The sequence below is a fragment of the Neurospora tetraspora genome (genome assembly GCF_033439725.1).
Source record: "Neurospora tetraspora strain CBS 560.94 chromosome Unknown B0H65scaffold_1, whole genome shotgun sequence".
NCBI lineage: Eukaryota > Fungi > Ascomycota > Sordariomycetes > Sordariales > Sordariaceae > Neurospora > Neurospora tetraspora.
Genome location: NW_026944383.1, coordinates 5,822,119 through 5,837,014, shown reverse-complemented (window position 1 = coordinate 5,837,014; position 14,896 = coordinate 5,822,119). Strand labels below are relative to the sequence as shown.

The window sequence follows — 14,896 nt, the reverse complement described above, 5'->3', positions numbered from 1 at the left end:
AAAACCACCACATCAATGTACAAGGATGGGAGACAACAAAGTTGATTGTCTTCCAAGCATACCTAACGCAATACCGACATAGAACATCACCTCCAACTATATAGAGGACAAAGCATTCGAAAACCATCAAAAGAAACCTCCCACCAATCTAGTAACGTGATTCCTTGCCCATAACCACCGTGACCCTCCCTTATACTCCCGGTGTGCCCCCCACAAGAACACATAAGACAAAAGCCAACCCAAAGGAATGTGATCATCAAACCCTTTCCCACCCTCCTCTACATCCTCTCCAACCTTTGAATGCCGGTCACCCGCCATTCCCACCATCTTCACCCATTCCAACGCGAGGTACCCGTACCCTAGGTAATCACAACACCAACCACAACCCTCCCGTTTGGTAGCCAGCAGCGTCTCACCCAGAGCCAGCCAGTCAGCCACGTACTCCCTCTTCCCCTATGCCACCATACCACCACCACGCCCTTTTAAGCCCTTCAAGCCCTTCAAGCCTCCTCAACACTCTCCACATCCGCACTGGGGCAAAACTGCTGCGTGCACATACCCCCCGGCTTCACACAAATCCCGCAGCTAGAATTGCAGCACTCCATACCCTTAGCACACGTTCCCTTGCCACACTTTTGGTTTCCCAGCTTGATCTTATCAGCCTCCTCATTCCTCTTGCTCTCGCTGGGGGTAAACCCGCGGTTGCAAAGCTGCTGGGTACAGAACCCATCCGAAGCGGTACAGATTCCACAGCTCTTGTTGCAACAGAAAGGTGTGGCTCCGGAGCAAACACTGGGGCCACATTGCAAGCCGGCCGGCTCGCAGATTTGTTGAGTGCATGCCATGTCTGGAGAGACGCAGAGGCCGCAGGAGGAGTTGCAGCAGGTTTTCCCGAAGGGGCAGGTTGTGACACCGCACTTTTCGCCTTTGACGGAGGTGTTGTCAGCATCGGGGGAGAGAGTGTTGCCGTTGGCGAGATCTTCAGACGGAGGGCCGACGCAGACGGCTTCGTTGTCGATGACTTCGCAGCGGACGGGGCAGCGCATGATGTCACAGGGAGATTCCTTAGAGGCGGCTTCGACGACTTTGGGAGGGCCACCACCCATGCAGGTAGGGTTGCCTTTGATCATCGCGCATCGGGCGGGACACTTGACATTGTGGCAGGTCTTGGTGACGGGGTTGGCGGTGACGGTCGTGGCGCTGAAGGCCATGCCGACGAGGAGGAGGACTTTGGTGGCAATCATTGTGTGACTTGTGTGACACTGACAAGATGTATCGTAGGAAGGCTTGCTTTGATGGAAGTTGCACGTGGTAAAGTATGTTTTGGCCCGGACCGGTGGTGGGCTTTATGGGACAAGCTGATATGATATGAATGTATAGGAAGTTGCCGGAACTCGGAAGATTGCAAAGTGAGACAAAACAGTCTGGAGCTGTGTGTTATCTGGATTCTGATAGCCGATCGGTCCGAGAAGGGCGATGTTTGGATTGTGAAGGGAAATGACAACATCGAAGAAGACACGGCAAGTGTCTTATATAGACCCTCTTTTGTCCTTCCTCCTTGCTCTTTCCCTTGGCAGATGCCTTGCCTGCCCAACCGGGTCATAACATGCCTCTGCACAAGACACACAAGAAAGTCATCCCAAGATTTCGATCCCCTCCTCACCCCTCCCCTCACTCCGCAGCCCTCAAGGTGCCTCACCTTCACCTCCCCACACACACCAACGCAAGCTATTGAGCCTCCAACAAGTCAGCAGATTAGAAACTCGGTGTACGAACGACTCAGGACTTGGCTAAGAATAGGATAGCTGATTCACCGGATGACGATGGGGGACGGATGGATGGAAGATGAAGCCGTTTGTGGCTTCCTCACCGTCTTGTACTACACTACCCCCTTTGGGGAGGTACTTGACACCCTGCTGGTATGGAATGTAGTCTAGATCCAAGATCGGACTAGACCAATGAAATGATCCGCGCCGGCTCATTTAGGGAGCCAGGTCCGGGGACCCAGCCCTACCTCCTGCCCCTATTCAGGAAGTCAAGAACACCATCGGGCATCTGGGCAGTCACTGGTCGCCGACTCCGAGTTTGCAAACATGAATATTTTATCTGATTTTAGTAGGTTCTGTCTCAATCGCTTACCACTTCCGATGTGCAAATGGGGTTGAGGATGAAATGCAACTTGACGCTGTTTCAGGCAAGGCACGTGGGGAGATTGGCAAAACAATGGATACTCTAGATGTGAGCGGTGATCTAGATCTAGGCCTCTCCCTAAAGATGCGTGTAAGTCGTGATAATGTCGTGCTGCAGCGCTGCTCTCCCGCTACGCTAGCGCTGGCCTCCCCTGTGCACTAATGTCGATCATGGGATGCTTGGCGATGAGGACTAGATACTGTAGCATTATGTCAGGGCCAGGGAGGGGCTGGGAGAAAGGAGGACTGGAGGATCGGAGATTGAGAAATCCAGACCAGACCAAAAGCTTGGCCGACTTGGGAAGTGGAAAATGGAAACCTGAACCGAGTCCAGGAAGTTTGCTAACTGAACACTGAGTGAGTGCCCTAAGGTTGTTGGTTGAACGTGCGCCCGTCGACCGGCGAGCGGCGGGTTGTCTGTCATCCGAGCATAAGTATCCTTTCCTTGTTTGACTCCGGCGGAAACGACTACCTACTTACCTTACCTAGGTACCCATTTGAGTGACCTCTGACCTCTGACCGGACGGCATGCAAACGATGTAAGTAACACATGATGGGAGACTTATCCATCTGGCCAGTGTTAACGGAAGATGAAGGTTCCCGTACGTACTCGCTTAGGCAATACTTGACATCAGAGAGGCCGTTAAGGAAATAATCAGATGATGAACTGAACTCTGAAGGACATCGATCTCCTTGAGAACTTGACCGGTTGACCGGTTGTCTTGCATGTAGGGTTTGCGTTTGTAGTAGGTAAGGTATGTGTAAGCCCTTTATCAAAAGGTTGAAGAAACGAGAAAAGAAAAAAACGAGTAAATGACTAAAAACGCTGCAGTATCACCAGATTCCGCCATTTGGGAACATCGACTAACGTCCCGTAAGACGGACGAAAGTCAGTCACCTTTCCTGATCCCTCAAATGAGGTCGTCGGCTGGGATCAAGCAAGCTGTCCCTGAATCTAACATTCTAACTGTCGATGTCAGTGGGTACTTGCAGACTTCATGTTGTACGACGTACTTCCACGCGAAAAAGGGCAGAACTTGGCATCGCTTTCCAGGTTCCTTTACATGACAATGACAATGATAATCCTACCACTTGGCATTGGCAAGATACTCATCCGAGTCTGACGAATTGGCGTCTCATTCTGCAAAAAGGTTTTCTCGTTTCCATTCAAAGGATGTCAGGACGTTAGGTAAGAGCAAAGAAAGATAACCTGGGGATCATGAACAACAACACTTACCCCTCCCGATGATCCGGCTTGCTGAAGTTTCCCTCCCGTATGACCGTCACTTCTTGGGTAAACCTGAATTGGTGATATGAAGTAAATGGGTACGGTGTGTGTGTCAGGTCAGGCCGGTCAGCAAGTCCTTCTTGGGAACTTGGGAGGATTGACATTGAACATGTGCGGCTGCGGCTGGCCGGGGGCCGGGGCGGATGTAGATAGACTAGATCCGATTCATTACCCCATACGGCCCTCGGGGTGGAATGTTGACTTATGCTTACCACCCCATTGAGAAAGGCCAAGACGGACGGACCTCCAACCACCAGCACCGAGTAAAAGAGGGAGGGATTTTGAGACCAACAAATTGGATATCTTATCTGGAGGTTGAAGAGGGGAACGTTCGGATAGCTCATTCCGTGATGTTGGCGCAGCCGTACCTTACAGATGAACCGGCCCTCTTCATGTGCGGTATGCCAAGAAGCTTGGGACTTCCTTGGCCTGATTTCGTCGAGCTCGGAGGGTAGCCCCTACCGGAAGTCGGCAATGTTGAAGCACTTTTCAGGATTCAGGTCGTCGGAGCGTGTTCATGATCTTTAACGGACTCCCGCATGAAGGCAGGGTAGAGGGCTGTTGGGGGAAGCAAGAGACTCACCGACGTCAGCAGCCCGCGTGTCTTTTCACCAACCAGTCCCTGGGTTCTTTTATAGGTATCAAGAATGATACAGTCAAATGGAGAAAAGGCTGATGTTGACGTCAGACGGTGGCGCATCGCCGGTTGAAAGCTGAGATATCATGGTCGGGGCCCGGGGTTGATGATGACTTTCCCCAGCCTTGGCGAAATAGAGTTATTGGGTTTGCGATTCTGTGCCGTATTGTTCCGGGCCAAACTGTGCCTTTGGCCAACAAGGCATCTCTGACGAGCTGAAGAAGACAAAGTGAGCTAAGGGGCTTCAAGGAAACAAAGCCAATCCTACTAATGCTAAGAAGCACCAACTTCACTGGGAAATGAGTATTTGCAACGGAAACCAGGTGAGACAGGAGATGTAATCACTGAGTGCCCAATCTGCAAAGGAATGTGATCACTTACAAGCTTTTAAGTCATTTTAACGGGAGATCTTCATCCGGGTCTCTCGCATATTTGTGAAGATTGGCCCGGGGGGATCCTGTTGGATACGATCAGTTGGACACGGTCCCTACTTTCACCGATTTTCACAGTCATACACCTGCAGCTCAACCCCGAGTGATTTTGCATCCGCATTACCCGATTGGGTTCCCGAAAGAGCCGAATAGCATGCGGTGTCATGATAACAACCACTGCGCCTCCCAAACGGCGTCCATGTCTGGTATCGGTATAAAAGATTGTAGGCTTGACAGTCCTGCGGCGACTCCATAAGTTGCATGAAGATGATGTGAGTGATGTTATCACACATATTGCGATCATATAGGTCGGACTGGACTAAGCACATCTGCGACCTGTAGTCAGCCTCGAGTCTTGGGGGTCGTGTCGTGATACCAAGTGTCTGATATCAGTGTTACGGTCATGCTGCAGGTGGATTAGAGCAAAGGAAAAAGTGTGCTGCGTCATGTGCTGTAGATGCTGTGTTACGGAATGAAGTGAAAAGAGCGGACGGCGCGCTATTATCACATCCAAACGTGCCTCATAGACGACCGTGAAGTGGATGTCTTGATTATTCTCAAAGTGACGGATAGCTCCGGGAAAAGAAAATGCCTCCTCGACATCACGAACTCTGAGACATGCAGAAGCTGCGAAACAGATGTTTCAGATGATTTTTGAGGTATGACAACATCCACCACGGACTATGATCTTCTCCTAATGTGGACTGCCGGGACCCCTTTGGGAGCTTCTGTGTCCTACTCGCCTGACGCGTGATGGGCCAGATCCTGACCGTTGGGAAAGGAGAACCGATATCCAAGAGATCACCGTCCCCTGTGACCTAGGCTCGAGCTCAAGGGTTTTCGGCTTCCGAAGTCGGCAGGAAAAAAGCACTCGCCTGTTGGGTTTGTATCCCCGAGACTGTTCCAAACCTGGTATAACAGAAGACTCATAGAATACGACGTTCTACTGAGTCAGAACTTCGCCCTGGTGAGAATTCTCCGACCCTAGGCACACGAGAAAGCTTCTGCTATACCAAGAGCACAAAGCAGGGAAGCTTTTCCCAGAAACTGGCAATGTGATCAGAGGTTTAAAGGATCTAGATGCTTGTGGCTATAGGGATGGTCGAAGTAATGGTACCCAATGAAAATACCATTGACATGCCAAGCTGGCAGGTGCTGCAAGGGACCAGCTGATTCTGATTCGTAGATAATGCCTTGTGTCATACTCAGCTCGAGGCTGTTCGAGCCTTGTCCCAGAATCGATGAGTTCAATCCCAGGAAGAGCTAAAGACCAAATGACGATAAAACATAGGCACAGAGCTAACTTCAAGAGGCTCCACGGCACTCGGCCGCGAGCTACTGCCTGTTTCGACTCGAAGCTGAAGAGAGCTTAGATGATGTAAAGGTCGGCATATCGAGTGGTAGACGAGGGTACTTCCGAGTCTACTGGGGGTGCTGGGTACAACAACCTCTCAAATCTGTCACTTTTTCGTTCAGATTGTCATCCGTGACGGACTGACGGCCATTGAGTACACTGTCGTAGCCGCCGCTTGATGACGGCACAATGCTGATGCCCAGGGCAGTCAGTAACTGTTAGGTAAACAGTTGGCCACCCTGAGAGACCCGTGTAGCCAAGGCAAGCCATTGGGCTACAGTCCATGACAGATGTAAATTCTTGGTTTCCTCGACTCGTTGTATCACCGGTCCACGGACGTGGCAGAAAGTCCTTGAATCTGAGAGAGGATAGGAAGGAGCAGTACTCTTTGTATCAGGCAGCACAACGTTCCCAAGGTGACCGTCAACCGTCAACAACAGCCATACCGACGGTCCTGTAGTTGCACGGAGAGAGTGCTTTGGTCTGGCCGCGGGGATGGGGATGAGTGGTGAAGGAGGAGATGAGGTCGATCGTGGACGACCATGGTGAGATAGGTAGCATTCCAACCGTGGTAGGGGGCCAAGGAACCGACCCAACGAAAGAGAAAGTTCTCATCACACCTAAAGTACATACCACTGTACTTGCAACTCGCCTCGTGGATGTGCACTCGTCCCTGCCATGAGTGATGTGATGGAAGATAGCCCTTGGCCTTGGTGTGGTAGGAAAAAAATGCAGAGTCTGTGACGGTGTCATTGGATCGTCAAGACAACGCTCCACAGATCGCAGGACAAATGCCCCTCAATGTTGAACATTGACTCAAAGCAAATTTGCATCGACGGGGTGTTTTAAAGGCAACGGTGATGGCTGTTAATTCTGGGGACTTACCTCAATCCTTTTGTCCTCAACCATCATATCTTTTATCCATCCAGGAGCAAGATTCCTGTCCCTTCTTCAACAGGTATACCACACACGTTCCGATCATTCGAATACAATGCGAACGCCAGACGCATCCTCGACGAATCTTCCAGAAAATGTCCGAGCCGCTTTGGAGGCGAATGCCATGATGGAACCGCCGCGCCCAGCATACTGCCGTAGCGAAAAGGACTACGACTTCAAGTCCTCATCCTGTACCAGCTTCGATGAGAAAAGCACGCCATCGACAGTCTCGCTGTCCGAAAAGACGGAAGTTGCCGAGGCCAATGCCAACGAATGGGTTCGGGGGGTCGGGTTCTGGCGGTGCTTCATTGGGCTCTGTGTCCCCATCCTACTCTCAGCCTTTGAGGGAAGCGTGGTGAGCACCGCCCTGCCGACAATCTCACGGGACCTGGGCCTTGGGCCAAACTCATCATGGGTTGCCACGGCGTTCCTGCTAGCGTCCATCATTTGCCAGCCCTTGTACGGCCAACTAGCCGACATCTGGGGCCGCCGACATCTCATGATGGTGGCGGTGGTTATCTTTGGAGCTGGCAGCGCCGTCTCAGGATTTGCTAGCTCAGGGGCCGTCCTGATCTTTGGCCGCATCTTTCAAGGCCTTGGATCGGGTGGCATTGACTTGTTTGCAGAGCTGATCCTTTGCGACATCATTCCGCTCAAACGAAGAGGTCACTACGTCGCAATCAAGGCTGCCGTGTATGCTCTAGGCACCACTGTAGGCCCTGTCCTCGGTGGCATCTTTGCTGAGGTCGGCTGGAGATGGTGCTTTGGCGTCAACATCCCGGTGTGCGCGATATCCCTTGTCATGATGTGGATGTGGCTTCAGGTCAGCAGCGGCTGCTCGACAGACAGCGGCAAGCTGACAATCTTTAAGCAACTCGGGCGAGTGGACTTTCCTGGGATCGGGTTGTTGACGTCTTCCGTTGTGTTCCTTCTCTTCTCGCTCACACTCGGCGGGGCGGCCTACGCCTGGACATCCCCAATGGTACTTGGCACTGGCGCCGCGGGTCTCACAGGGGTCCTCTGCTTTGCACTTTGGGAGCGTTGCCGATGGTGTGAACACCCCATCATGCCTCCACACGTGTTCTCCAACCGGACAACCGTTGCCGGCTTCACCGTCACCATCATCCACGGATTCCTGACATATGGTTACCAGTTCTACTTGCCACCGTTCTTCCAGGCCGTGCTGAACGCCTCTCCTACCAAGTCGGGTGTTCTCATCCTGCCCTGCACTTTGACGATCGTGGTGCTGTCCGCCGTCAGTGGACCGTTACTGGCAAAGTTTGGCAGATATCGGCTCATGCACCAAGCTGGGTTTGCTCTCATGTTGGTCGGATTCGCATTCTGCGTCGCGTACGCCGAGAAGGCGAAGGTGGCGGAGTGGATCGTGTTCTCCTTCCTTGTCGGTATCGGATCCGGAATCATTGTGTCGACGACGCTTCCCAGCGTGCTGGTCGAGCTCACAGACAAGGAGAATGCGGCGGCGACCGGATCATGGGCATTCCTGCGTGGACTTGGGTCGCTTCTTGGCGTGGCTGTCCCCAATGCTGCCTTCAATGCCCAGGTGACAACTCTCCTGCACACCATTACCAACAAGGAGGCACAGGAGGCGCTGACCCAGGGACGGGCATACGAGCATGCTTCGGCCCAGTTCGTCAGCAGCTTTGGGGAGGAGGTCAAGGCCCAGATCGTGTCACTGTTTGCCCTGGGGTTAAGGGCGCCGTGGATCATCTTTCTGGGTCTCGCAGGGGTCGGCTTGCTCGTCACACTGCTGGAGAGACAGGTGAAACTGAGGAGGGGCCTCGATAGCGACTTTGACCTGAAGCACAAGGTCGAGTCCTCGGAGGTTACTCGAGAGGTGATTAGTTCGAAGGACACCGACATGGCTTAAGGGATGGTAGATGAAGGAGGAGGTTGGCGGAGAGTGTAAAGGTAAACGGCCACAAGAAAGAAAAAAGAGAGAGATGGAGGGTCAGTACACGATGGTGATGAGACACATACACTATACCCAGTTCCAACCTTTGTCTTTTTACTTTTTTTCTGTCAGATAACCCTCTATGATCATGCATTGGGGTGGGTGAATGGCGTTCGGTGCTTTGGAGAATGGACTGTCAATTGGTCGAATAACATCATAGCGGATGGATAGGCAAAAGTCTTGCAAGACGCTGTTTTTTTCTTTTTTCTTTTTTCTTGATTTGAGTCAAACATTGTCCTGTCAAGTCTCGTGCCTGCTGCTGTCATCGCGGCGTGTTGTTTCCATTCGAACAGTTGCCTGGGGTAGGTAGGTTTAGAAGCATCATGAGTCTGTCTTCTTTTCGTTTTCTTTTGCGCTGTAGTCTGGATGCTACTCGTTCGTCCGGGAGCACAGAGAGTAGATGTCCCCCGTGCTACCCTCATAATGACAGAAGCATGTCACCATCGCACTGCAACGCTGCCGTGACTCGTGAGACCGGGGTACTCACGGCGTGTGTCCATAACAATGCCGTCTTGCGTGGCACCAGATTTTGAGGTTTTGCCACGGCAGTCGACGTCTCCGAAGAAGTGCGGTCATCGTGTTTGTGTTCCGATGCCATTGTCCCGGCGAGTCCATGGCAGAACTTGAGAAGGTAGTGTAACTGTCATGGTCAATCTGTCAAGGGCGTCGATGCAGTGAAATGTCATGTCATGTGTCTGTCCGAAGACGAAAAGATATGGGATGCTTTGGCGCATGGATCTCTAGTATGGGTGAAGGGCAGGGAAGAGATGAGTTAGAAGGCCGAGGTCAGCGAGAAAGTTGGTGGGAGAAGTGGAAGATGAAGCAGTGAATTTGCTGGAGGGAGAAAGAGCCAAAGAGGGAACGTCGATAGTGGGGTCGTCACACTGGGGTGAAGTGGGGCCGGGGTAGGCAGTCGAATTGTGATATTACTAATAATAATCGATATAGGTTCAACGTGGCTTGATTGTGTGTATCTATAAGACTAGCTCTACAGACTTAAAGCTCTGGCATCTAGGTAAAAATCCCGCATATCCTAATCCAACTGGGTACGTATACGCCTAGTAGATCTCCTAGCCTCTAATATACCCCCTTAAATCTAGTGCACAAACTACGCCAGATCTACCCAGAAGTACCCTAAAATGCCCTAAAATCCTTCTAAAACTAGCTAGAAATAATACTATTCTTAAATTACTTCCTCATTATGGTAGCTTTTAAGCCGTTATTCGTAAAAGTCTTATTTTATTATATTTACTATTATATTTACTAATTCATTACCCAAATCCTCCTTTATAAAATCCTCTATACTCTTTGGACAGCCTATAATAATATTTCCGCTATTAAGCTTTCGTAATTGAATTTATAATTACTATAATTCTATAAATCCTAATTGCTCTATAGACTTTAAATATACTACTATGGTATCGTGCAAAAGTAAAAACCCCCCTGTCAGGTACTTTTCTATATAGACACCTATTCTTTTAGGTTTGGCTAATAAAAACCTATTATTCCGCCTTTCTTTTTCTTAGCGATTTGGATCTCCACCTTTTTTTTAGGCCTTGAAACCACTAAATCTTTTCCCTTCTCTACTACTAAAAAATCCCCCAAATTTCATCATCGCCATCAATACTAAAACACTAAGGCCAAAATCTTACGATACCACAACTACGCGGGCGCCCTCGAAGGCCTAGGGTTCGCCAAATAACCGACGACAACCGTACTCGAATTAGAACCCTTTTTTTCGATGGAGGCTATTCTAAAGCTGAAATCGCCCAAATTACCTCGTTCTTACCTTTTCAAATTCGAACTACAATTCGTTCCCCTAACGTTATACCCCAATCCGGCCACCCAATTATCTTATTATAAGAATAAGAGGAGGAATTTATTTCATTCGTTACCGCATCCAAAGAAAAAAGAAGGATGAGCTTTCTTTAATTTTTAATAACCCTTTTTGGGGCTCTCTTTATAATATAAGTTATTAAGTATATTCTTTATCGCTTCGGATTCCAGCGGAGGATCGTAAGAAAAAAGCCGCCTATTTCTCTAGCAAACTAAAGAAAGCGTTTAGAATAGGTTTAAGAGTATCTTAATTAAATAATAAAATAATAAAAAGCTATCCTTTAAATAAATAAAACTTGGATTACCGGAGGCCCTTATCGAAAATAATTCGTTACTCGTCGCATCGGAGAAAAATATAATCTAATTTACATCGTTGAACGGTATTAAAGAAAGGGAGAATAGATGTTTTAAAAATGCTTTTCTAGGATTGGAAAAGGACCAAACCTTTTTTAGGAAAAAGACTAGGGATCAATTACAAAGCGAGCTACTAAGAACGATATATCCCTTTAATCGATAATTAGATCCGTCTTTATAATCAAAATAGCTACAATCTAATTTTAATATAAAATAACGCCCCCGCTCACGCCGCCGCGGATACATTATAAGATTTTGCAGAAAGAGGAATTAATGTCATCTTTTAGCCGGCCTTTTCCCCCAATTTGAACCCTATCGAGAGTGTTTGGAATTGGATGAAGGATTTTATTGAGGATAAATATAGACTTTCTAAAAATCCGAACTCAAATCGACTCCGAGAAATAGTAATAGAGGTTTAGAATGAAGTCCCGAATACTTATTTAGAGGAACTTTTGGCACCGATGCCTCAAAAATGTCAAAATATTATTAATACAAATAGAATACATATCAAATAGTAATAATTTCTATAGAAAAGTAATGCAGCCAATTTTTCATTGCATTGGCTTTACATTTGCTAGCCTTTTAGCCTAAAATCCTAAAAAGATTTCGTGCACAGTCCAGATACTTACTCTACCTAATTAAACTTACCCATCACACCAAGTATAGGAAGGAAGCTTTTAATAAATATATTTATAATTTACACTTTAATAGGTACGTAGACTACGTCTATTAATTTCCTCTCTTATATTTACTTTAATTAATATTTATATATATTAATATATTTAAATTTAGGTACGAACTGAATTCCTTCCTTTACGATAAATTACATTATTTATTTATTATTATAATTTATAAGCGTAGCCTCTTAATTTTCGAACCCTAGAGTAAGTTCGTTAAAGAGATAGCGAGCGTAAATAGCCTCCTTGGCTCTCTAGTTCAGGGATAGTAATTCGGCTTCTATAAATAAAGTTATAATTATATTTTATTTATTAGTTTACTAATCTACTATAGCGCTTAGGAGTTTAAGTATAAATGCCTATAAATTTATTCGATTAAGAGAGTTGTTTATGAATAAGAAGTTAATTATAATGTAAAAGTTTTAGTAATTTTTGCTATTTAACTAAAGGGCTTAATTTTAAATTGTAAGAAGGTAAAATAGTATTCGATTTATAGTTGTATAATATATTAGATTAGGATTTGAATTGAATTAAGTAAATTTAAAGATTGGGAAAATTATATTTAACTGCGACGTAATAGTAATATAGAAAATCGAACCGATTTTGATTTAATATATATAAATTTTGTACGGGGCTATATTATTTTAATAAAGTAAGAATTCTTCTTTAGTTATAGGTATAGAAAAATGCGGTCCACACAGCGTGGAAACTCCAGGCCACAGCATCACTAATGCTCCTCGACCTCAAAGGCGCGTTCGATAGAGTCAACCACCGATGGCTGCTCCATACCTTATGGGAAATGCGTCTTCCGCGGTGGCTACTATGGTGGATCTATAGCTTCCTTTCCTCGAGGAAGGGTTCACTGTTTTTCGACGATGAGTTATCACCACCGTACGACATTACGTCGGGGGTGCCACAAGGATCCCCCCTCTCACTCATCCTTTTCCTCCTTTTCATTACGCCGCTCTACACCAAGCTAAAAACGATCCCGAACGCAATTACCGTCGGGTTTGCCGATGACACTAATATCCTGGCGGTAGCAAAGACGACTGAGGAGAACTGCAGAACTCTCCAAGCTGCTTGGGAAGTCTGTACCGAATGGGCAAGGGAGCGAGGGATGGAATTCGAAGCGAGCAAGACGGAGTTGATGCACTTTACCCGGACAAGGAAGCCACGAGAAGAGACTCTCCGGATCGGGGAGACCGTCCTAGAACCGGCAGAATCCGCAAGGTTCCTAGGCGTTTGGTTAGACAGGAAACTCAACTTTAAGGCCCACGCTCAGGCCATAAAGAAGAAGATGGCGACGCAGACCTTCGCGTTAACACGGCTAGCGGCAAAGACATGGGGCTGCTCCTTTGAACGAGCCCGGGAGATCTATACGAAGGTGATTCGAAGCGCAATAGCCTACGGCGCATCGGCATATCATCAACCGACGGAGCTATACGGGAAAGCCCGGGGAATTGCAACCCAGCTGGCGAAACATCAGACCAAATGCCTAAGGGTAATGGCGGGGGCATACAAAGCGACCCCGATAAGAAACTTGGAAACGGAAACGTACTGCCCGCCGATCGACCTTTACCTAAATAAACGGGTAAGAGCCTTCGAAGAAAGAATTGCTCGGACGGACCAAGCAGAGTTCGTTAGGGGGACGGCTGCATGGGTAGCCGGTTGCATCCAGGAGAGGTCCCGACGACGGACTTCCCCTCCCAAAGACCTACCGGAAAGCGGAGCGGCCAAAGCCCAATGGGCCGAGAGATGGGCGCCCACCGCCAACCTAATAGGGGAAACAACGCCGCAAGACGCGCCACACGATACGCAACAGGGCACGCCGTATCAGGAAGAGCCATCGGCCAAAGATAGGGAGCGGTGGTTAGAGAAAGCAACAAGGAGGGAATGGATAGCAAGGTGGGAGATGCAGACAGCGGCGGCAGTCTCTAAGTCGGGAAGACGCTACCAGTTGACGATCGCTGACCTATACCCAAAGTTCGACGGGACTTCGATAAGGAGACATATGGTCGGCTCCAGAAAGAAAAGGTGGCGCAGAGAGGCTGAGGGCGAAGACCTTCGCCCCCTCTCTAAAGCCAAAAGCTCACTCCTCATCCAAGCGCGGACAGAAGTAATCGGGCTCCGGTCCTTCTTATTTAAAAGGAAGGTCCCCGATATCGAAACACCGTACTGCTCTTGCGGGACGGGCAAGGAGACCTTTGCACACTTGGTTTACGACTGTCTATGGACGTTCAACCAACGAATGAGGGAAGAAGAGTGGCCGCACAGCCAAGAGCAACTGGCTGTATACTTGGACGACGGAGAGCAGGCCGACCGCCTCCTCAGTTGGGTATTGAGATTGGGACGGCTTCGAGAGTACCGTCTAGCAGTTGAGTTGGAGGAGGAAGGAGTCGGCGAAGCTGACCCTCAGGGATAACACATCGGTCGATGGCAAGATATCGGCGATGCGTTAACGTCATTATTCACCGAGCGGTGGGTGAGCACCGCTACGGTAGGAAACGCAGGTGCCGGCCTCGCGGTCGGGCAAGGGGCGGTGGTTTTTATCCGGCAGACGGAAGTATGTACGGTTTTCCCTCCGAAACTAGGTGAAGGACCCCATGCCCATCGGGCGCTTAGTACATAGTTACTAGTGTAGGGAATAAGACTACTACTACTATAGGTATAGAATACAATTTTTTAATACGTTTAACCTTCTCTGTGATCTTTTGGACATAGTTGTACTATAATAACTAAATTAATTTTTTTTTTAGTTTCGAATAATTTTAATGCTTACAAATTATTTTAATAGCTTTCTACCCGTTAATTAATATTTCTTTTCTATAGTAGTTATTACCCCTTTAGCTATAACGATTTCTTTATCCGTATATTTATAAGTAATAACGATATTATCGACGTAAAAGAAGAGGAATATATTATTTTTAATTAGAATATTAAGTTCTATAGGGAGAGGGTTTATATTTATAGTTACGAGGGTTTTAGTAAATTCCTATTACTAAAGGAAGGGAGATCTCTTTAGGTTATATAGCGTATATAATAATTAGAATATTTGGCCTTTCTTAATATACATAGAGGGAGCCTTTATATATATTATCCTTATCGAATATAGTGTTAATAACAAGATTTTTTACGTTGTACTAGGTTAAATCGAAATTAAAATAAGTAATTATAGTTATTAAGAAATAAAACGATTTAATTATTAAAATCGCTATGTACATT

At 47.8% G+C, this 14,896-nt stretch overlaps 2 protein-coding genes across 2 annotated transcripts; one reads left to right on the top strand and one right to left on the bottom strand.

Annotated features, from left to right (window-relative positions):
• Positions 1 to 500: 500 nt before the first annotated feature.
• B0H65DRAFT_544831 (uncharacterized protein) lies at positions 501 to 1,244 on the bottom strand (the record flags this gene model as incomplete). The annotated part of the gene is made up of 1 exon (XM_062829331.1): positions 501 to 1,244. The coding sequence occupies one exon, from the start codon at positions 1,242 to 1,244 to the stop codon at positions 501 to 503; it is 744 nt and encodes a 247-aa protein (XP_062686963.1).
• Positions 1,245 to 6,771: 5,527 nt separating this feature from the next.
• B0H65DRAFT_52460 (major facilitator superfamily domain-containing protein) lies at positions 6,772 to 8,808 on the top strand. The gene has a single exon (XM_062828820.1). The coding sequence runs from the start codon at positions 6,891 to 6,893 to the stop codon at positions 8,721 to 8,723; it is 1,833 nt and encodes a 610-aa protein (XP_062686962.1). The 5' UTR covers positions 6,772 to 6,890; the 3' UTR covers positions 8,724 to 8,808.
• The last annotated feature ends 6,088 nt before the right edge of the window (positions 8,809 to 14,896 follow it).

Bases quoted from the DNA above. Each gene is read 5' to 3' on its own strand.
- B0H65DRAFT_52460 (XM_062828820.1), top strand. From the start codon at position 6,891: ATGCGAACGCCAGACGCATCCTCGACGAATCTTCCAGAAAATGTCCGA.